The sequence below is a fragment of the Cibotium barometz genome, chromosome 21 (genome assembly GCF_041138505.1).
Source record: "Cibotium barometz isolate CiBa-2024 chromosome 21, ASM4113850v1, whole genome shotgun sequence".
Taxonomy (NCBI): Eukaryota; Viridiplantae; Streptophyta; class Polypodiopsida; order Cyatheales; family Cibotiaceae; genus Cibotium; species Cibotium barometz.
The window spans coordinates 30576600-30599088 of NC_141066.1; the positions used below are offsets into that span (position 1 = coordinate 30576600).

The 22489-nt window shown below is 48.0% G+C and overlaps 2 protein-coding genes across 2 annotated transcripts in view; both read left to right on the forward strand.

The window, feature by feature from the left end:
- Positions 1-22489, forward strand: part of LOC147627064 (RNA-binding KH domain-containing protein RCF3-like) — an 86052-nt gene that overhangs the window by 4348 nt on the left and 59215 nt on the right. The window contains exons 2-3 of the mRNA XM_086815628.1: positions 18530-19204; positions 19376-19852. Coding sequence (XP_086671754.1) covers positions 18536-19204; positions 19376-19852 — 1146 coding nt within the window. The 5' untranslated portion in view covers positions 18530-18535. The remainder of the gene's footprint in view (positions 1-18529; positions 19205-19375; positions 19853-22489) is intronic.
- LOC147627065 (uncharacterized) lies at positions 4105-7268 on the forward strand. The gene is made up of 4 exons (XM_086815627.1): positions 4105-5744; positions 5878-6223; positions 6324-6485; positions 6581-7268. Exons 1-4 carry the CDS (start codon positions 4222-4224, stop codon positions 7034-7036), a joined length of 2487 nt encoding a protein of 828 aa, XP_086671753.1. The 5' UTR covers positions 4105-4221; the 3' UTR covers positions 7037-7268.

Sequence of the window (22489 nt, forward strand, 5' to 3'; positions counted from 1 at the left end):
TGTCAAGCACTCAATGTGCCTGTAAATCAAGGGGCTTTTATGTATTGGATGTGTATGTGGCCAGGGGGAAGCATCCTGAAGACTCTAGATGCCTTCATGTGCGTTAATGTACCATGTATGATCAGAAATTGATCTTGAATCAAGGGGCTTTTCAAGATTTTATGCTTGTTGAGCTTGGCAAAGCAGCAGGCAAGACTTTTATGCCTTGAATCCTCAGAAATCCACTTGCAGTCAAGGGGCTTTTGTCCAATTTCTGTTCTGGACTGTTGTATGCAGTGGTGGGGACTGTAAAAGTCTGAATTTCACTCATTTGGACAGCCAGGAGAGCATTTATTGCTGTTGTACTTGCTGGTACAGATTTGGTACAACTTTGTGCAAGTTTTGGCATGGCTGTACATTGATTTGAGTGAAGAAAAGGTTCATTTCCAGCTGTTGTACTTGCCGGTACAGGTTTGGTACATCATTGGTGAGCACTTAGTACTGCTGTACAGTACTTTGGAAGGGCAACAGAGCACATTTAAGGTGCTGTCCTAAATCTTCAACAACCAGATTTTGGTGATTTCATCACATACAGTGGGAGTAGAGTTGCATTCGTGCTTCCGCAGTGGGAGATAAACTTTGGGAGAACAATTGTGAGCACTGTGTGCTTTTGGTGCAGTGTTTGCACATTTTGCAAGGAGTCAGGCATTGACAGGTTGCATATTGCTATGGCAACCACAGGTGAGAGCTCTTCATTGCTTCACATCAAGAAGCTTGAAGGCTCACATAACTATGATATTTGGCAAACCCAGTGCTATAATGTGTTGCTCCAGAAAAAGCAGCACAAGCCCATCAAAGAAAGGGGTGTAAAGCCCGCTTCTCTTACTGCTGAAGAGTGGGAAGATATGGATGAGCTGGCAAGATCTACTATCATGTTGTCTGTGTCAGACTCTTTACTTTTCAGCATTCGTGAAGAGAAGACAGCTTGGGGAATGTGGCAAAGATTGCAGGACTTGTATGCCCAGCAAAGTGCCTCAAGCAAAGTGTATTGGTTGAAGAAACTCATAGGTCTTCAGATGAAGGAAGGGGCGTCTATGACAGCCCATCTAAATGAGTTTAATGGTATTGTCAGCCAAGTTATAAATCAAAAGTTGGCAATGGACGATGAGTTCAAAGCCACTTTTCTCTTATGCACTTTGCTAGAGAGTTGGGACACATTCAGGACAGCCACTAGCAATTCGAATGCTATGCTGTCATATGCAGATGTTGAGGGTGCTCTTCTTCAAGAGGAGATGAACAGGAAAAACAACTCTGTTGGAAAGTCCAATGCAATGAATGCACGTGGGAGATCCCAGCAAAGGGGTAAAAGCCAAGAACGGGGAAGGAGCAAGTCTCGCTCCAAAAAGGACTTGGAATGCCATTATTGTGGCAAGAAGGGACACATCAAAAAGCAATGCTACAAATGGAAAAATGATCAAAAGGAAAAGGGAAAAGGCAAAGACAAAGACAAGATGAAGCCAAAGATGTAAAGCCAAAGGGCAAAAGTGGAGTCAAGATTGAAGAAGTCAATGTGTCACATGCAGGTGACAGTGAGGATGAGGTCCTATTCACGTCTTCACTTGATGCCCATTCACTTCTTACAGGAGATGGTCATGGTATGCACTCATGGTTCATTGATTCAGGTGCCTCCTTTCATGTCACAGGTTGCAGAGACTTGTTTGTCAGGTATACTGTTGGCAATGAAGGAGTAGTTTATTTGGGTGACAACCATGCATGCAAGATTCTTGGCAGAGGTGATGTGAGGCTTGTATTTTCAGATGGCTCACAGCTTATGCTCCATGATGTCAGGCATGTGCCTGAGATCAAGAAGAACTTGCTTTCTACTGGACAGCTTGATGATGCTGATTATGTTACCACATTTGGTCGTGGAAAGTGGAAGATTAGTAAGGGCTCACTGGTTGTTGCCAGAGGCTCTAAGGTGGACACTCTTTACTTTATGCATGCTGGTGTTTGTCACCATGCTAATGTAAATGCAACCGAGTTGCCGGAAATCTCTATGTGGCATAGCCGGTTGGGACACATGAGCGTCAAAGGAATGGAGCAATTGTCTTGTTTGGGTTACTTGCCTTCTCTAAAGTTTTCAAGTTTTCAGTTTTGTGAGCATTGTATATATGGCAGGCAACTCCAGTGCCCCCACAAGAAAGCTCTTGGACAGAAAGATGCTCAGTTAGAGCTTGTGCATACAGATGTATGTGAGATGCCTCAGCTTTCTTTGGGAGGGGCAAAAGATTTTGTGATTTGTGTGCATGTCTATTGGGACAACTCCTAGAAGCTTGGAAAACACACTAGCAAGCTTGAATATGGAGTAGGGAAGGAGAAAAGTGCAGAAAATGCTGCCATAAGGCCTCATGAAGGGAGGCACCTACTTCTAGAGAGAGGAAAAAGAGAGGCGATGAGATGTTCACTCTGGGTGTCAGCTAGAGAGGAAAAGCTAGTTGGGGTTCAAGTTGGGATTGACACATGGCTGATTGCTCTCTTTGAACAAAGAGGATAAGCTATGGGTGGTGGACAGTAAGCTTTGTCCACATCGGGACATTAGTGTGCGAACACAGGGCTGGTCATAATTTATAAGTGAGTTTTGGTCGCCCAAAACTTAATAAAGTGTGTACACACTCACTTATGAATTAATGCTAGTTGCTAAGGCTAGGTGTTGACCAATACTTACCACTTGTCACATGGCACATAACCATGTCAGGAGACAATTTCACACGCACGGTTTACGAGCGGGTGTTCCCTTACCTTGAACTGCACATTGGTCAAGCAAGCATGAAAACAACTTGCAAATTCAATTTGCAGCCAAGTACATAAAGATGCTATGCAATTTAACATTGGTATGGACAATCTCTGTTTACGAGACTATACCAAAATAGACGTGCTCCAAGCAAGTACACGAGGTACCACACAAAATTGAACACCAATCCTCAAGGCATTTCCGGGCATGTACACAAAGACACAGACGCAAGTCTCGATAGAAATCCAAATCCACAGTATCACATGAGTGGCATCAATCCCCGGCATATGCAATTGCCATGGACGCCAGTCCAATATATATACACAATGAGAAAGCACGAGTGGACTAGTTGGGTGGCCAAATGGTGACACTGACCATGTGTTCCTCTCTTTCACTCTTACTTGCCCCCCCCCCTCCCCCCCGCCCCAACCACTCCCCATCGCACATTACACCTAGATCCATATTGATCATGAGCTTGATCGTGTTTGCTCTGACCACATCTGCTGCCACCTCCAAGATGTGGATCTTGCTCTTCCCCTACCCGTCCTCACATCACAGCTCACCACTATTCTCCACACATCTGCCACTTCTTCTTTCATTTGCACGTGGTGGCCTACTGCCAAGCCACCTTACGGTTCCATGCCCTAGAACTGTTGGAATGATGACAAATGCTGAGCCACATGCTCGTCTTAAGCATGAGGTACAGATTGGGGAAATCACGAAGTGCCAAGCGCAACGGATTTCTGAGTGCCTCACCCGATGAAAGAGGATCTACCCCCACCACTAGATCCTCGCACCACCACCTTCACAAAGGGCATGGTCCTCAAGGCCATCCGTAGGCTACATAATGGGCAAGCCGAGGATCACGAGGGACTCACTATTGAGTACATCTCACATGCCGATGATACTCTGGTTGTCACATGTAGAAGCTTATATAGTCTTCTTTCAACCCTAAGCACTGCATAGGAACTGTTGATCAAGGTTGCATCCGTACGTACGTACGGATCGATCCGTACCGTACGGATCCGTACGCGTACGGATCCATCCGTACGTTTATTTTTAAAAAAAAACCCCTTTTTGACCTTCGCCGTGCGATTTTGGCCTTGTTTTGGATTTTCGCCTGTTTCGCCCAGCCGCCAGCGCTCTGTTTCGCTCCGTCTCTGCACACTGTGCACAGGTAAGTCACACGCTCTCTCGCTCATGAGTCATGGCCTTGGTCCCTCATGATGCATCTCGTACTGTACTCTCTCTCTCTCTCTCTCTCTCTCTCTCTCTCTCTCTCTGCCAATGTACTACTGTCTACATGATTAATCTCGTCTCTCTCTCACTCCCTCCCGAGTCCGGGGTCCCTCTCCCTCTCTCTCTCTCTCTCTCTCTCTCTCTCTCTTTCCTCCTTTGGAGTATGCTCTACGCTCTCCCTCTCTCTCTCTCTCTCTTTCTTCCTTTGGAGTATGTACTCTGCTCTAAGCTCTCTCTCTCTCTTTGTTTGTGTCACAGAGCTTCCAGGATCCAATATGCCGAAGCCATGCAACCCCTACTGGCAGGAGCACACGAATGTCATCCGTGTTATTAATACGCCGACCCAAGCTGGTTCTGGCACGCGTAGATGGCAGTGCAAGTATTGCAACTTCGAGCTCACGAGCACAATTTCTCGTGTCGTGATACACTTGACAGGTATTGGCACCACCGGCAATTGTGGTGGGTGCAAGCAGGTGCCGCAGGATATCAGAGACAAGCTCATTGCTGAGAATTCATCAACAGCAAAGGGTTCAAAGAAGGTAAGGGGCAGCCAGCACACTCAAGATGCACTTCATGATGCGCTTGTGGGGGAGATGGGTGATTCTTCCACACAGGATAGCAAGTCTACAGGGGGCAGAAAGAGGGCCCGTGTCATGCAGGAGGGTGATGAGGATGATGATGCACATGTGCTGAGACAGAGTACTTTGCCTTCACGTGTGTCATCTCTTTCGTGGGTGAAAGAGAGACAAAAAGTGGCTGAGATGGAGATTGCAAGCACTCTTGTGGAGTGCAACATCTCCTTCAATGTACTGAGGACTGATCAATGGAAGAGAATGGTGAGGGCCATAGCAGAGGTTGGCCACACAGACTCGTGGTCCGGGGTGGAGTATAACAAAATGCGTACCACGATGCTTGAAGAGCAGAAAGCCTTGATAGACAAGGCATTGGTACCAGTCAAGGCAGGATGGCAGTCTTTTGGGTGCACCATCATATCTGATGGCTGGAGTGATATGCGTAGACGACACATTATCAATATTTTGGTATCCTCATGTCTTGGCACATACTTCTTGCGGGCTGTGGATGCAGGAAAGGCAGGAGAATCCATCAGTGCTGAGTTTATTTATCACCACATCAGACAGGCAATTTTGGATGTTGGGCCAGAGAATGTGGTCCAAGTGGTGACAGACAATGCTTCAAATTGCAAGCGTATGGGTGAATTGGTCGAGGCAGAGTTTCCTCGCATTGCTTGGACTCCTTGTGCTGCACATTGCTTGGACCTGCTGATGGAGGATATTGGAAAGTTGCCATGGGTGCAACCTAATGTTGCAGATGCCATGAAGATTACTACATTTTTCCGAAAAAAACATCAGGCTTTGGCCATCTTCAGGAGCCATAGTGCACTTGATATGGTGCGACCCTCGAAGACCAGGTTTTCTTATATGTTCTTGGTCTTGCAGAGGCTTTTTAGATTGCGGGACCCACTACTACAGACTGTGGTGGACCCGAAATGGAGGTTTATGCACCATGCACAGACAGAGGCCACTAGATACATTCAGCGGAAAGTGCTTGACGAGGCCTTTTGGACAGAGGTACAGAGCTTGACGGTGGCATTGCAGCCTATCCATGTCCTCCTCCGAATCACAGATATGGAGGGCTCTACTCTTGGATTGGTCTATCATCTCTTCATGGAGATGAAGCGCCATATTGCCACCTGTACGACACTGACGGAGTCTCAGTGAGTGTACACTTGGATATTGTTCTTGGTTGATTATATTAATATTAAATAATATGCACATTGCAACAATGAACAATATGTTTAAAGTTATATTATATAATGATTGTTGGAATGTTGGCTTGTCAATTTGTAGCCGTGGTGACATCCTGGCTATTGTAGAGCGGCGATGGACATTTATGAGCCGTCCCATTCATGGGATGGCTGCATTGCTTCATCCCTTCTACAAGAAGCCAGAGCTGTTTAGTGAGAGCACTCTGCTCACGCAGAAAGACCAGTACATCAACATAATGTACGACGAGGATGAGCAACTTGAGGTTGATGCAGAGATGGTGAGTTTTATGAACAATCTAGGACCATCCTTTGCTAGAGCGGTGGTTTTGAGAGAGGAGGCGACGAAATTTCCTCTCACGTGGTGGCAGAGCTATGGAAGACAAGGTCTTCCAAAGCTGACTCATCTTGCTCTCCGAATCCTCTCGCAGGTACTCTTGACTCTTTCACAATTGCATCCATCTTTAAAGTTTGATTCATTAAGGGTTTTGAGTCTTGACTCCGAAATCGTATCGTGATTCGTGATCGTAGGATTGTTCTGCTGGTGCTTGTGAGCGCAATTGGAGTGCCTACTCCTTGGTTCACACGAAGATCCGCAATCGACTTAGTACCGCTCAGCTGGAGCGATTAGTGTATTGCCGAGCTAACATGAAGCTCGTGCGAGATTATCATGCTTTGGGGGCACCCAAGCAGGTATATTTAAGTTTTAACTGTCGTACGTCTTTTGACACATTTCAATATAAGTCATTTCTTGTGGTTCTGACTTGTCGGATTTTGCTTTTCCACAGGCAGATCCGACCCATGTGAAGATGGTGCCAACCTCTACTGAGGGCGACGTGGAGCAGCGTGTCAGAGACGAGCAGGCAGATATTATACGACTCCTTCATAGAGAGTTGGAGAGCATCGATCGTCGTGTCACAAGGTCACGCGCACGGGCTTTGGCGATACCTTTGCGTGAGGAGGCTGCAGATTCAGAGAGCGCTAGACGGAGGAGCATTCGTCGAGGGAAGCTGCCTGTTCGTACGCAGCGGACTCGGGCGAATGAGGCTGTCACTCTCATTCATACTCAGAGTGAGCCAGGAGATGATGATGTAGCACATGGATCTCATGATACATCTTTCACATCATCACATGTGCCCGTGATGGCAGAGCCTGAGTATGACGACGAGGGCAATGTCTTGACAGATGGGGACTTGCTCTCTTCTGGTGCATCGTCATCATCATCATCTGATGAGGAGTTTTGACTCTTAGATCATGTTTCATTGTGGAGTCTAGACTCTGGACTAGCCCTTATGGGCCTTTTGAGGACATTTCTATGATGTAGTGTTGCAGCTTGCTATGTAGTATGTGCATTGTATTCAGTTTGTTTTGAATCTTGATGCATTTGCAGCCTTTTGACATGGATGAGAGTCGAGACTTTTGTTGTGTGCACTCTGAACACTGATTCATCAGTTTATATAGAGCTAACTTCTAAGAGTGGTGATTGGTGATTGAAGATTGATCTCTGTCATCTGATTGAAAAATGGTTTTGGTATCTGATGTTTGATTTCTGAAGTAACAAGTTTTACCTTATGCGGCAAGGGTTTTGTGATTACTAATCAAATGCGTATTAGCAAAGACCTTATTAGATTGTCTTGTAGGTCTCTCTCACAATTTAAAATGTATTTGGATCTTTTTATGTTTATTTTGATATGAAATGCCATATAGATTGATATTTTTTACAATGGTACGTATTTTTACGTACACAAAAATTTTATCTGTACGGAACAACGTACAAATACGTACCGTACATTACGTACAGTACGTACACATCAACCTTGCTGTTGATGCAAGAACACTCAACATAGACAAAGAGAGGAGAGAGAGAGATGGCTGTGTATTCAATATATTCATATGACACAAAAAGGTATATATGTTTGTATGAATTCTATGGCCTTTGGCCTGTCCAAAAGGGAGACTGATGACCTTCTAATTCCTATCTAGGACCTACCTCCATATGGGAGAGAGATGAAGAACCATGAACAATGCTATAGGCTTCTTGGAATACTAAATCAATTGGCCGACCTGCTGCTGTCGGCCAGTTCCATGGACAACAATAAATATATATGTTGCCGACTTCATTTGTAGGCTCAAATCCACATGGTCGACTGCTGTCTTGATCAAGTCGGGCTTCTTCTTCAGATATCTGAGCGTGACTAGTGTCTTAATCAATTGTGCATGCACATGACACTACGTCCCTACTAGCCTACATGTTCAATAGAGCCCTTTGTGAAGGATTTCCACCCTTTTGGTCCGCTAACACCATCACCCCCATCCTCAAGGCTGGAGGTTCACTTAATCCTAATAATTACAAGACCATCCTGAGTGGCCAAACTCTATGGATCGGTGCTAGAGACGGAGCTTTCATTCGTATAGAGATAGGGATGTAGAGCCTCAGAATAGGAAGGCTTTTGGAGGAGCTACTCTACCCTTGATCACATCTTCACCCTCCGTGCCATCATTATTAGGGTAGAGCACGACATCAAAGGATTTACTGTTGCATTGTGGATTCCGCAAAGCTTTTGATACTGTATCTCAAGCTTGCCTCCTACAGCATCTATAGGAGATAGGAGTCCCATTTGACATGGTTTGGAGCATCATTGCCCTCTATGAGTGTGTCGTCAGATGAATGAGAGCCCCAATGGGTACATCGCAAGAGATTTCTAGGTGAAACAGGGCTGCCCTCTTGGCCTCTACATTGATGAGATCTCGAGCTTCATTGAGAGATTAGGTGGGGCTGGTCCCACAGTGGTAGGCATATTGATCCCCCTACTACTTTATGCATATGACATCCTCCTCCTTTGAGATTGAGCGGAGGGGCTTCATAGACATGCCTTGCAGGATTTTTGCACTCAGCGGGACCTCATAGTTCAGCTTCACATACAGAGGGGATCCTACGAAGATTTTCTCATCCTTTGTCTACCTTGGTGTCACTTTCAGCGGCCCACGCTTCACCATGCTTCGCACGGCACATGCCAGAGTGACACAGGAATATGCAGCCTTGAGCTTACTTGAGCGGTAGTGCTTCTAGGCACATTTCTAGGAGCTTAGGATGAAGGGTTGGCTTTTTGACACCCTCGTCACACTAGCCTTGATGTATGGAGAAGCCTTCTAGGGCTAGATTTATCCGATGAGGATTGGCAGTGAGTTGAAATGGCCTAGGTCATGATGTTCTCCCATATGATCCCCAGCAAACCATTAGTCCCACACCAGATTATCCAGGCAGAGTTTGTTGGAGCCTGGATGCACTCTTCTAGACAGTCTCATATCTCCATTACATGAGTCACATGGATCCCCACAGGTACGCGAGGCTTTGGATGCAGGATGCCAAGGATGGAGTCCACATGTAGTAAAGGGATGATGTCAGTCATCCAAGATCGGTTGGATTCCCGTCATCAAGCTTGCTGCTTAGTAGGAGGGGATGAAACATGCACAACATGTGGACATGCTAATCCCCAATTTCAAGTTGTGTTTAGATACCTTTTGGGACAATAAACGGCCAGGGTTAATGTTAGGGATTTTACCCAAGACAGTCGGAAGAAGCTGGAGGACATTTACTAGCAGTTTGGCATTTTAGGTCTATTTTTGCATTTTTTTTGTCCAAGGACTTGGTCGACAACAATTGCATTGGCCGATTGTAGCATAGGGGTAAAATGGAGCCTATAAATAGGCAAGTTTAGTTGCTTTTGTAATCATATGATCTCAGGCTTTGTGGGACAGGTCATAGGCATAGATGTTACCTTTTAGAGGCCATGATTGACTAGGATCTATGTACATCTTGATACATAAATACAGAAAATATTGTTTCAGCAACATATCTCTCTTCTCTTTGTTCATCTTTGCATTTTTGCAGGGTTCTTAAGACAGCTCTAATCATGTATATTTAAAAGCAAGATTACTCATATTTCAAGAAAGAGAGAGAAAGAGACAAAGTTCATATTATATCTTATATAATAGGTTGCTTGTCGGCTGAGAGAGAGAGAGAGAGAGAGAGAGAAAGAAAGAAAGAAAGAAAGAAAGATATATTAACGTCCTGTCGAGGCCAAAGCTGACCTATAGGAGAGAGAGAGAGAGAGAGAGTTAGAGTTAGAGTTAGAGTTAGAGTTACGTCTACGGAAGACCCCAAGGGGCTATGAGACCAAAAGGACATCACATTGAGCCTTTGAGGAATGACCTCCCGCCCAAACTCCCATCCATTCATCCTGAGGATCACTAGATTGAGTTGGTTCCAAGGGCATTACTTCCCAGTAAGTTTCTCGATCACCTGTCCAAGGCATTGGAGGATGATCTGGAACAGAAGTTCACCTAGAAGAAAGGTCAGACCGAACGGTTATGTGTGGACTTCGATGCATTTCATCCACCACTAGTTGGTCAGATAGAAGCACAAGAAGCCTCTACCAGGCAAGCCAACGTGGTGGGCTCTGATGTCATAGTAGAGGAACACTGTTGTAGGCAGTGGATTCCGATGTGGATGTGTACCACAAAGAAATCTGTGATGGCTCTCTGTGAGGTGTCCTGTCAGAGTCGGGGCTGTCTCTCAGCATGCTGCCTCAACACCACATCCCTGTGTCGTCTGAGCTCCATCAAGTACAGGCCCAAGCACCTCTGATCCTCAATTTGTATCACCAGTGTGAGTGGTCCAAATCCCTCTCGGAAGAGGCAGTGGAACCCGTATCTTGTTAGTAAGCTGGGCAACTGAACATATAATGGGCCTCATCCTCTACTGCTCCTGTGGTGCATACTGTACATGCCCTCTCCTCATGTGGGATATCCTCAGCTCTGCCAGTCTCTACTTTGAGGCGGTGGGAGGATACCCTGAGCTGGCCGATCGTGGGCCGAGTACTGCCTAATATAGTGCCATCACATCCCATATCATCTCATGTGAGAATTGGAGCTCCTGGAAGCGTCCTATCAGACGGGATCGAGGGATGGAGTCAAAGGCTTTGCGGAGATCGACAAAGCAGCAATACACATGTCTCTTTGAAGACCTCCTATGATAGCCCGTAAAGTAAAGATATGGTCCAGCGTGGAGAAGTTTCTCCTAAAGCCTTCTTGGCCTAATGCTCTGTTTCCCATCCTCTCTGCAATAGAGTTCATCATGTCCTCTAGTATTGCCCCATAGATTTTGGCCATTGTATAACCAATCATGATAGTCGTGTAGTTACCTGGGTCCGTGGGACAACAACGTGATGGCCATGTACTCTGAAGATATCTCTTTCCCTGCCTGAAGAACCTCCTGCTAAAGAGCCTGCAACTTGTTGATGTGCTCCCGCATTCGTCGACGACTTTGCAGGATTCATCATCCGTCTACACTTCCAAGGAGATCCGCTTCATGGGTGATACCCTGTTATACAGAGAAGCCAAATGCTGCCAAATCCCTCTGGCCAACGTCATATGCTTTATATGGTTGATCACCTGTGGTGTGCAATTTAGGAAGATGAAAAAACGGACGCGGGCATTGACAGGATCCCATAACTGTCCCTGAGCCTCCCGTTCCTTCCGTATAGAGGGTAACTCCCCGTCTTCCAACTCCGGCCGTGGAACACCAACTACAATGAAATCAACCAAGTCATAAGACTCCAAAATGGACTCCGTCATTACCTTCCATATGCCGTAGTTGTTCCCGTCCAACTGTCGGTCCACCGGGAGCTTGGGGAGTGTAGGGATCTTCACGTGCTTCTCCGCCATCACAAGGGTTCACAAGGTCTTGTGAAGGGAGGGTGGGTAGGAAAAAAGAAGAAGAGGCTGCAAATAATATGCAAGGTGGCTGTCCAACGGTGATGGCCGCCTTCTACCCGATCTCCAAGTCCCGAACAGCCCAAGCAATCTCCAATGAGCACCTCAAATCAGCAAATCCTTGAGGTCCCACTGTCTCCAAGGTTCAAGCCACCCGAGGCTCTGATACCATGTCAGAATGCACAACGGAAACGAAGACAACTGTTGTAGAGAGCAAAACGCAGATGAGAGAGGGAGAGAGAAGCTGTGTAACTCTGGTATATACACACAAGAAAATACCGAAATATACAATGGAAAGTGTGGGGGGCAAGGGGCCATTTTATATGGCCCCAAGCTGCTGGTCGGCCAGTCCAAAACAGGCCGACAGCAGCTAGATGCTCACGGCCAGCACAAAAAGTGCTCACGACCTGCTATATGCCAGTCGGCCAGGTAACCAACAGTCGGCCACGTTACCAGGACAAGTCGGGTAGCATCAAACTAGTCGGCCAGCAAAAGGTGATAGCCGACAGCCCTCCTACACCCAAAAAAATGGGAAAAATACATGGAAAGTGAGGAAAAATGGGGGAACACCAAAACTGGGCGGGCACACCCACAACAGAGGCCTTGGTGTAATGTGCAGACAGGAGATGACTGCTAACAGTTGCATTCTTCATTGTACCATCCATTTTGGGGTTGGGATCCCACTGTCAAACTTGTTGTTGCGCATGTGGTGTAGGGGAAGCTGGCGTGGGCGGAGTCATGGATGATGGAGGAAAGTTGGGATGTAATGGTGGAGATAGGGAGGGATAAGTCGAGAGCTGAAATGTGGCGGGAGAGGTGGTCCTCAAGCTATGGTCAAGATCCGGGTGAAGGTGGTGACAGGGGGTGTGGGTGGTAAGCTGGGGCATGAGATTGTGAAAGAAAGTAATGCGTGGTCAACTAGTATGGGGGGAGGAGGGATGGTGAAGTCTGGGATGTGTGGTATAAGAGTGGGAAACCCCATGAGGTAATCCACCATACTAGTGCTTCCCCCATGCGGAAAAGATGTAAGACGGTCCTACTGCGGCCATCTGGACAACCCATTATATATAACCAGCTCATGCATAGCCCCCATCTCCAAGAAGGGTCTACCATATGGTGTTGCATTCCCCATATCCTGGTTGGCCCTCTGGAGGCCCATCTCAGCCAAGTCAATTTCTGACAACATAATGGCATCTCCTTGGAAGTCATATGTCTGTACTTGTTCCCCTTTTGTCCGTGCATTAAATTCTCCTAATAGGAGGACCTCTCCTTGTTGGGAGAACTCTGCAATGTTTGCAAATAATAGTGCATATGGAGTCTCCCCTTTCTCTGTCAACCTGCATGCATATTTTGATTTCTCTGGTGGGAAGTAGCATATTGCAATATGCATCTCTCTCAAGCGAGGCCTTGCTAATCACATCCACATAAAGCAAGCCTCCTCATCGTGTCTAACCATTGTGAGCATGTGTCTAACCATTGTGAGCATCGTGCCTAACCATTGTGAGCATGTGTCTCTAATGAGGGCGAAACAAGCATGCCAGTCCTCCCGAGCCACGCACCCCCCCAGTGGTGCGTGTTTGTCCTCTTAAAGCTGACTCCCATGTGTAACCCTCCACTTTGGGTAGCCCTCTCTCAGGGCTTTGATGCGTTTCTATGTAGAAGATAATATCCCTATCTGTGGAAGTCTCTGTGAATCCTCTTGTGTTTGACCATAGAGTTCCATTGAAATTCCATACTCCCATCCTCAATGCATCTGTGGTCTCATAGACCCCGCACCGTCATGTGGGGGCGTTTATCCGTGATGATGACTCGGTCATACGATAAACGGCCCCTTTTCTTGCCTTGAGGGCTTCCATAACCTGAACCATTCCAGCTTTCCTTTGTTCCAATTGTAGGGGGGTGAGGTCATTCCCAAGGTATATTTTGGTGGTTCAGAGGGTGGCCCTCTTCTTCAAGAAAGGCAAACATGACTCCATTTCTTTGAACTTGAGGAGGAGAGGCCTCTCCCTCGTCAAGTCCTTCTCGGCTCGCCAAGAATCTACGAAAGGGGTGTCAGTGAGGCTCATCTGTGTGAATAAAGTCACGGTCCTCTTTTGGTGAGTTGCCCACTTGCAAGTCTGTTACTTGCACATGTAGAGCCCTAGATTAGCGATGCTTCTCTTCCTCCAGTGTGGCATTCGGGGTGTGGACTGTTTTTTGCTTTTTCACAACCTCAACCCATTTGGAGGTCTCTCCAACCTCTTCTTTGGTTGCTTCCATGTCTTTTCTGAGGAGTGCATGCTCCTCCTGGAATCCTGATTTGGCCTCTTGAATCTCTGCTGTGATTGCCTTCTTAGCCTTCTCTAGTTCCGCCTCAGTTTGGCATTGGCGTCTCGCAACAACTGGGCAATCTCTAGAGCAAGGGGTTCCATTTCTTGTCACATCTCATTTTGCAGTTGTTTGTACATTTTCTCTTTGCCCTGGATCTCAGTCCTGATAGCATGAATCTCCTTTTGATACTGGTTCAATGTCCTGTCTATCAGCTTTTTTTGGTCTAAAAGGGCCTTTTGAGCGCGTTCTTCGATCTTGTTCACTCTATCTTCAAGAGGGAGCACCATTGTCACAATCACGCAGCTCAAGCTGTTGTCAAGGACATGGAGAAGATGGGAGCCGGCCCGATGCGCGATGGGTAAGGGCAGGAGTGGCTTTTGGTTGAGAGTTCAACCATTGGTCCGGGGTAGCGACATTTTATATTGCTGGTGGCATGAGTAGACAAGAGCAGAGGGAGGGCGGGCTGCACGGAAACTGGAGGGAGAGGGCACAGGCGGAAATAGGAGGCGCGGTGGATAGAGTAGAGGGTGGAAGCAGAACGGGACCAGAGGGCATAGGCGGAAACGGGAGGCGTAGTGGATAGAGCAGAGGGGGGAAACGGAACGGGACCAGAGGGCAACGGCTGCACACACACACACACACACACACACACACACACACTCACACACACAAGGAGAGAGAGAGAAATGAAATGAAATGTTATATTAACGTCTTCAAAAGGCCAAAGTGACCTATGAGACCAAAGTTACAACCATGTGACATCTGATACACTATCTGGAAAAGAAAAGAAAGGATTGAAGGTAAGTATCTAGCCCTACAATACATCAGTAGGGAGCATCCGGAAGCAGCAACTAGGGAGAGTGGGAACCTAATGCTACTAGTCAAAATGGGGTACATGAGTACATGGATACATGAATACATGAATATGGGGGAGTACAAAAGTGACAGTGAGTACAACAGTATATGGCTGGAGTGGTAATCATCCTAGGAGCTCTAGCATGGGTCTTTGCCGGATGGCCTGGATATCTGCCATAGTGAGATGCCTGGTCGGACGAGCCCGATGCCTCGCAATGATGCTCTGAATCCTCCGGTGTAGGCACCGTCTCTCTGATGTAAGGATCGGCGAACCCTCGGGCGTTTGGATCTGCCCAACTGGATAGCTCTCTCACCTAGAGTCCCACGGGGTGCCCACTGTTGGGCTGTCGGCTGTGTGTCCTCCCGGGTAGTCCCTCTAAAGAAGTCAGTAATCTGTCTCTGTGTGGACTCCCTGCCAGTCGGGCGTCTGCTCCTCATAATGGACTCTCTGAGCTTGCGGATCTCCAAGAGATGAAAACCCAAGCATCGCTGATCACAATAGTCCATGACTCTAGCCAGTGGTCCAAATCCCTCTCTAAAAAGGCAATGGTAGCGCCCTCGAATCTCATAATATGCTGTGCAGCGACAGATGTAGTGCTCCTCCGTCACTGGCTCCATCCAACAAATCTGACATATCCTGTCCCCTGGAGGTATGCCTCTAAATCTGCCTGTCTCTATCTCTAACTGATGTGAAGAGGTGCGGATCTGCCCAATGGCGCACCTCAATCCATGAGACAAATGGGTATCCATGTAGCTCGGTCCAAGTATAAAGCCATCCTCAGTGGTGCGGAGAAGATGGTCTCTATAGAAAGCCATCTTCGTCCCTAACTCCTGTGAGGGCTCTAGCCATGTCCTCCTAGTGTCCAATTGAATGAGGTCCTGTCTGATGACTCTACTAATCTCAGAATGTGTCAAGGTGAGAGAGGGTGCCTCTAGAGAGTACTGGAAGGGTGGAAGTCTGTCTAAGCTGAACCCGTGGAGCTCAAACCAGGATGCTATCTGCGCATACCAACATGAAGTGTCTCGTGTATCGTTGCCATAAATCCTGCCGAAAGACTCTGTTCCTCTCACTGTGAGAGAGCTGAATGTTTGGTGCATGTATATCATACTGGAAAGGTGGCAGGTGATCTATGTCAAGACCATGCTGATGAGCCACTGTATCATCTGTGAATACCATGATCTCCTATCTCCACTCTCTGCGAGCTGCCTGGACGCCTCAAAAGCTCTATGTGAGAGTCGATCTGATGGCATATCTCTGATCCTCTGTATGAAGCAGATCGTTTGGAAGAGGGCCTCTACTAGCATAGGAGGTGGAGCAAACTCCGTCCGGACAATGTCATGTGGGACGGAGGGTTTGCTGCGGATCATCCGTGAGAGCATGAGAATCTGAGGCCTCTTTATCTGAGACCATGTGGAGGTGGCGAGCTCAGGTGCCCATACTGCTGCAGCATACATCAAAGCAGGGGTGACCAGTGTGTCAAACAACCACCCCTTTGTGCGGGGCTCCTGGAAGTGTGCTTGGTGACACTGTCTCTCTAGCATGGCCAGAGCTGCATACCCTTGTGTGAGTCTATCCCTGGCTGCCTGTGCCATAGTAATCTTCGTGGCGGAGTCGTATATGTAATCCCCAGGTACACATATGAGTCTACCACCTCTACATGTCCTCCTGCTAGTGTGAAGATGGCCTGTCGTCGAACTGGCCCTGAGGTGTGGAAAATCATGGCCTTGGTTTTCCCAAGGTTCACTGTAAGCCCGCTCTGTGTGCAGAAGTCATCGAGTGTATGGAGATGGTGCTGTAGTCCCATCCGCGACTCAGAGACCAGAATAATATCATCTGCATATAGCATAATGTGGACTGTGGTACCTGAGATGTCTACCTTGTCCCCACCACCGTGACCAATGAAGTCAGCCACCTTATCGATGTATAGTCCAAATAGTGTAGGAGAGAGTGGGCATCCTTGCTTCACACCTATGGTGCTAGCAATAACATCAGATAGCCCCCCGGGCATCGTATGCGCCCGAAGACCTGCTCATATAAAGCATAGATGCCCCAAACCATCTCTGATGGGATCCCCAATGACTGTAGGCGCTAGAAGAGTCTCTCTCGTGGCACCATGTCAAATGCTTTGCGGAAATCCACAAAGCAGTAGTATAATCTCTTCTCCTGTGCCCTAGCTTGGTCAATCAAACATCTCAGAGTGAATATATGGTCAATAGTGGAGAAAGCTCGTCGGACTCCAGCCTGCCCTGGTGCTCGCAGTCCTTCCTTCTCTGCATATGAGCTCAACTCTGCCTCGAGCATTGTGCCATAAAGTTTGGCCAATGTATGACCAATCGTGATAGTCCTGTAGTTGCTGGGGTCAAGCATGTCTCCCGCTTTGTGGAGAGGCATGATGGTGTGCATAGTCCAGCTGGTAGGCCCTCCACTAGTGCCCTATTAAAGAGGTTAGCAATGTGACTATGTGACCAAAGTGATACAATAATGTCTATGGCATATCTCATCATGGAACATAAAATAAATTAGAACAAAACAAATCTATCTCATTGGTAGTGACATTTTATATTGCTCGTGGCCTGAGCAGACAGAGCAGAGGGAGCGGGCTGCATGGAAACGGGAGGTAGAGGGCATAGGCGGAAATGGGAGGCGCGACGGATAGAGCAGAGGGTGGAAACAGAACGGGACCAGAGGGCATAGGCGGAAACGGGAGGCACGGTGGATAGAGCAGCAGAGGGGGGAAACGGAATGGGACCAGAGGGCGGCGGCTGCAGAGAGAGAGAGAGAGAGAGAGAGAGCATCTACTAAAGACTCAATGGGACTATGTGACCAAAGTGATACAATAATGTCTGGCATATCTCATCATGGAACATAAAATAAATTAGAACAAAACAAATCTATCTCATTTAAGTGATACAAAATTGTCCATGGAAATCTCATCATGGAATACAAGGAACATGAAACACCAAAATGATGGTTGTGATCTTCCTATGGTGACGCGAGTGTGGTCGAGGGCCACGGGGTCGGGGGCGTCAGGCTTTGCATAGCTCGATGGCTTTGTCTAGTGTCACTCCTCTTGGCCGGGCTCTTGCATCAACCTGGAGGTCGAGCGTAGTGGGTGGATCTGCTCTTGGAGATCTAGTTTGGAAGAAGTCAGTGAGAGCTCTCTGTGCTTGTCCTTGGGCGGGTGCAGCTAGTCTGGGCCGCAATGAGGATTCCCTATGTCTGTGGAACTCCAAAAGGAAGAGCCCTAGGCATCTTTGGTCCTTGATCTCATAGTATACCGGGCCTCTGTCTCAACCTCTTTATGACACAGCTGGCATATCTTGTCCTCTGGCGCAGCTACCTCGGCCCCATATCTGGCTGTCTCCACTCTCAACAACTGATGGGATGAGGTGTGGATTTGTCCAATCTCATATCGCACCCCAAATGTGTGTGTGTGAGAGAGAGAGAGAGAGAGAGAGAGAGAGAGAGAGAGAGAGAGAAGAAAGGAAGAAAGATATATTAAGCGTCTACTAAAGACCCAATGGGCCTATGAGACCAAAGTGATACAATGATGTCCATGGCATATCTCATCATGGAATGGAAAATATAACAGAAAGAAAACATAAATATAGCTATCTCACTGGGGTGATACAAAACTGTCCATGGAAAGAGAGAGAGAGAGAGAGGGGAGAGATGCTTTTTTGTATTTACTCTCATTTTTGAAATAAGAATAGTTTATCGTTATGCTCAAAATAAAAGTTTTCTTTTCTTACCATATTCATGTAAGCCCTTTTCTTTCTGTTGTCACTGTACATAGTGCACCATGGAAGGTCCATACTCTAGATTCAGAGGAAAGCGAAGCTTCTTGTATCAAGACCGCAACTATGGAGACTTCAATGGCAGGCCTAAGAGGCACATGCTAGAAGACCCACGAAGTGGTGGACCCTTGACACCACCGCCACTTGGGCCCAAGGCAACAACACAAGGTGAGACAGTCTTCCGAATCGTATGTCCGGAATCTAGGGCTGGGTGTGTGATTGGGAAAGGTGGCAGTATCATCAAGAGCTTGAGGCAAGAGACAGGCGCAAGGATTATGATTGCGGATGCAGCTCCAGGTGCAGATGACAGGGTCATATTCATCTCCTCTATTGATGTGGACCAACACAACAGTGGTGACAGAGATGATGCTGATGTAGACAAGGTAGGGATGGACCCCAACAGTAACAGCTTCGAAGAAGAGGTTTTCTGCCCCGCCCAGGAGGCGCTTTTGAAGATTCACGCGCATATCGTCGATGGGGGTGACCTCAATGGAGGGGTAGAAGAAGAAGTCATCGTGACACGCTTGCTAGTACCAAACAGTCAAGTTGGGTGCTTGCTTGGAAAGGGGGGGAAAATCATACAGCAAATGCGCGAAGAAACTAAGGCACGTATTCGCATTCTGCCTCGGGATCAGCTCCTGCTGTGCTCTCTGCCGTCTGACGAGATACTGCAGGTAACCTTTACTAAAAATTGTTGGCTTTGTGGGAAGTACGCATTAAGTATGTGTCTGCATGTGTCCATGCCGCGTATCCTTGTGTGCTTGTGTGCATGTATAAACCTATGCCTGAGCGATTCGAGAGATTGTATCACAAGAGTTTTTTGTATGGGTGACTATTTTGTGCAGATTGTTGGAGATGCAAGTGCTGTGAAGAAAGCTCTTCGTGTCGTAGCGAAGCGGCTTCATGAGAACCCTGCACGTGAACAAATACAGTTCTCTTCATTGGGTCCGCCTCGTGCAGCGGTCGGCTGGGCATTCTCACCTGAAGAAGTTGAGGTTACTCCTAGAAATATTTTGAACAATCATGGAAATGTGGATTTGCATCACCGGAGACATTCTTCATCCTTTCCGGATATAGAAACAGGCAACATAAGTTACTCCCGTGGCTTACAAAGTGGGGAAAATGATGTAGGATGGCAAACTAGAGCTGTCAAGGATGAGCTAATATTCCGCATTTTATGTCCCAATGAAAAGATTGGAGGTATCATTGGCAGGGGTGGCAGTATTATCCGTAATTTGCAGGAAGAGATTGGCGTGAGGATCAAAGTCACAGATCCGGTTGCTGGATCAAATGAGCGTATAATTGTCATTTTCTCCATTGAGGTGCTCTTCTATTGTTATTCTACTTCTCTTCAAGTTCTTGCTGAAAAGTGGAGCAAACCCAACCTTCAAATGTTGTTATGTGCTTTAATTTGCTAGTCTTTGTCTGCATCAAATGCAGTGAATAGCTTGGAATGTGTGTATACGTTCCTATATTAGCCTTGATTACATGCAATGGAGTTTCTTGTGATTTTGGGATTGCCTCTTCATGTACTTGCTATGGTAAGATCATGGCACCATCTCGATTCTTTTTCCGAGAAAAGATCCTTTCATTAGTTATAAAAAAAGCCCTCTGGGCTACTAAACCCCTCTCCTGCTCATAAGAAGGCAGAGCAGAGATCCAATCAAGGCAGCTAGGGAGACTCTCCCTAGGTGCAGAAAAGTACAAATAACTGAGAGGCTATATCATACAATAGGAGGGGGGGAAATCCAAACAGGTGGCTTGTAGTGCCAGCGGGGGGTACCCGCGTGTAGAGTATAGAAAGGCAGAGCAGAGATCCAATCAAGGCAGCTAGGGAGACTCTCCCTAGGTGCAGAAAAGTACAAATAACTAAGAGGCTATATCATACAATAGGAGGGGGGGAAATCCAAACAACCGCGTGTAGAGTATAGAAAGGGCCGTTGCGCCAAGTGGTGTGGAAGGCCTGGCGCTGCAAGATCGCTCGATCCGAGTCGCCCCGGGGATACGGTCATACTGTCCTCGCAGGGTGTGAATCAACTCCTGCCAGATAGCCCGAACAGTCTCTGCTGGTGGCTCCAATCTCCCCTCAAAGGCCCTGAAGCAACGGGCTCTCCAGGTGAACCATATGGTGAGGCTGCTGAGGAGCTCCCATCGTAAATCCCTCTCCTGTGTCCAGCCGGCTATCAAGAAATCCGGTGAAGGAACAAGGCGAGGCTGGCCCCCAATGAATCTGATGGCCTGGCTAGCCTGCTCCGTCTCGTATCCCAGAGCTGGCCCTGACGAAGTCGACCAAGCAGCGGCTCCCCACGTATACATGCCCTCTGGAGAGAGGGGGGCCAAAATGCGCAGCATCCTCAGCCAAATCTGCTGCGCCTGTGGACAGTCCCATAGGCAATGTCTCTGTGTCTCCAATGGGTGGCCGCATCGGACGCAGGCCGGCGGAAGGCCACTGTAGACAAGCCAGGTGCCAACTGCAGAGCCCCTGTGGGTAACCAGCCACTAGAAAGCCGAGATCTTGCGTGCCTGTCTGCTAGCCCAGAGCCTGGTCCAAAAATCCTCCAGAACTCCTGTGAGAGTCCCTGAAGCCGCCAGTGCTTCGATGCAGCTGGAAAGACCGTCCTCCTCGCAGTCAAAATATGCCTCCCCAAACGAAGAGTGTACTGGAAAAAGGCGATCTCTATGGCCTCGGGGGACGCATAAGGATCATGCCACTCGTACTTGCCAGGGTCCCACTAGAGCCGGGCCAAGGGGCGCGCAACATATTCTCATATGCGCCAATCAGAGTCCACATCTGCACGGTCTGGATCAATATGCCACTTCCGAGAAGCGGCGGCCACTACCCGTCTGCAACCAAAGGCGACTCTGCCTCCACTCTCTGAAGTCTGCCCTCATCCAGTATCTCATAGTAGAGGCATCTACCATCCTCAGTGCAAGCTCTGACAGCAATCAGGATCTCCAATTGTGTAAAGGCTCCCATCCACCGTGGGGCCGCTGGCTCGAAAGGCGTGAACCACTCCTCAGAGAGTGCCTCCTGAATGTCATCCCTCATAATCAGCCCCCCTCTGAAGTGACTCAGCCTCTCCACCTGGATCTCCTCCGAGAGACTGCAAAAGGCTTGCCAATCTCCAAAACTGCGTGTTGGGCCTGTCGACAATGGTCCCCAGGCTAGACGAGGCCGAGAACCCAGCATATGACCCTGCTCTGTGCGTACCGCGGGGCTCCAGATAAGCGGCTGTCTGGCCCGCTCCTCATCACAAGTGGGAGGTCTCTGAGAAAGCCCCGGTCTCAGCAACTCCCAAGCTCGCAGGATACTCAAGGCAAATCTGTCCTCCCATCCTCTACTGAGGCCTGTCCTCCTCATCTCTGTGAAGATCCACCGAATCTCTGGTGCCCAAGTGCCCCCTGCTGGGGGAGCTCTAGCCTGCAGCCGCTGAAAAAGAAGCTTCTTCCAAGGCTCAGCGCTTGGAAGTAGCCCCCGAACAAGAAGCTTCCCCAACAAGGCTCTACTCTGATCAGCTGGATCTATAATGCCCAAGCCCCCCTGGGCCAGCGGAAGAGTAATAACTGCCCAAGCAACCTTAGCCCGGGCCGGCTGACCATCCCGCCCAGACCAAAGAAAGTTCCTGATCAGCCTCTGTACCTGCCTGATGCAAGAGCTCGAGAAAATCCAACAAGACGTGATATACCACATAGTCGCTAAAAGCACCTGATTTGTCACCACCACCCTCCCAGCCAAGGATAGCCGAGCTGTACTCCAATATAAAAGCTTCTTTCGAATGCTCGGAAGAAGCGGGGCGATCTGCTGCAGGTGACAAATCAAGTCCAATGTGGCATCGCAGATACGGCACTGTTGTGCCGCCAGGAGGAATCCATCTAAAACCCGAGTCTGGGCTCCATGCTGGAGCGGGAGCGCTACTGATCCAAAAAGCCACTGTCTTGCGCCAATCGATCAATGCTCC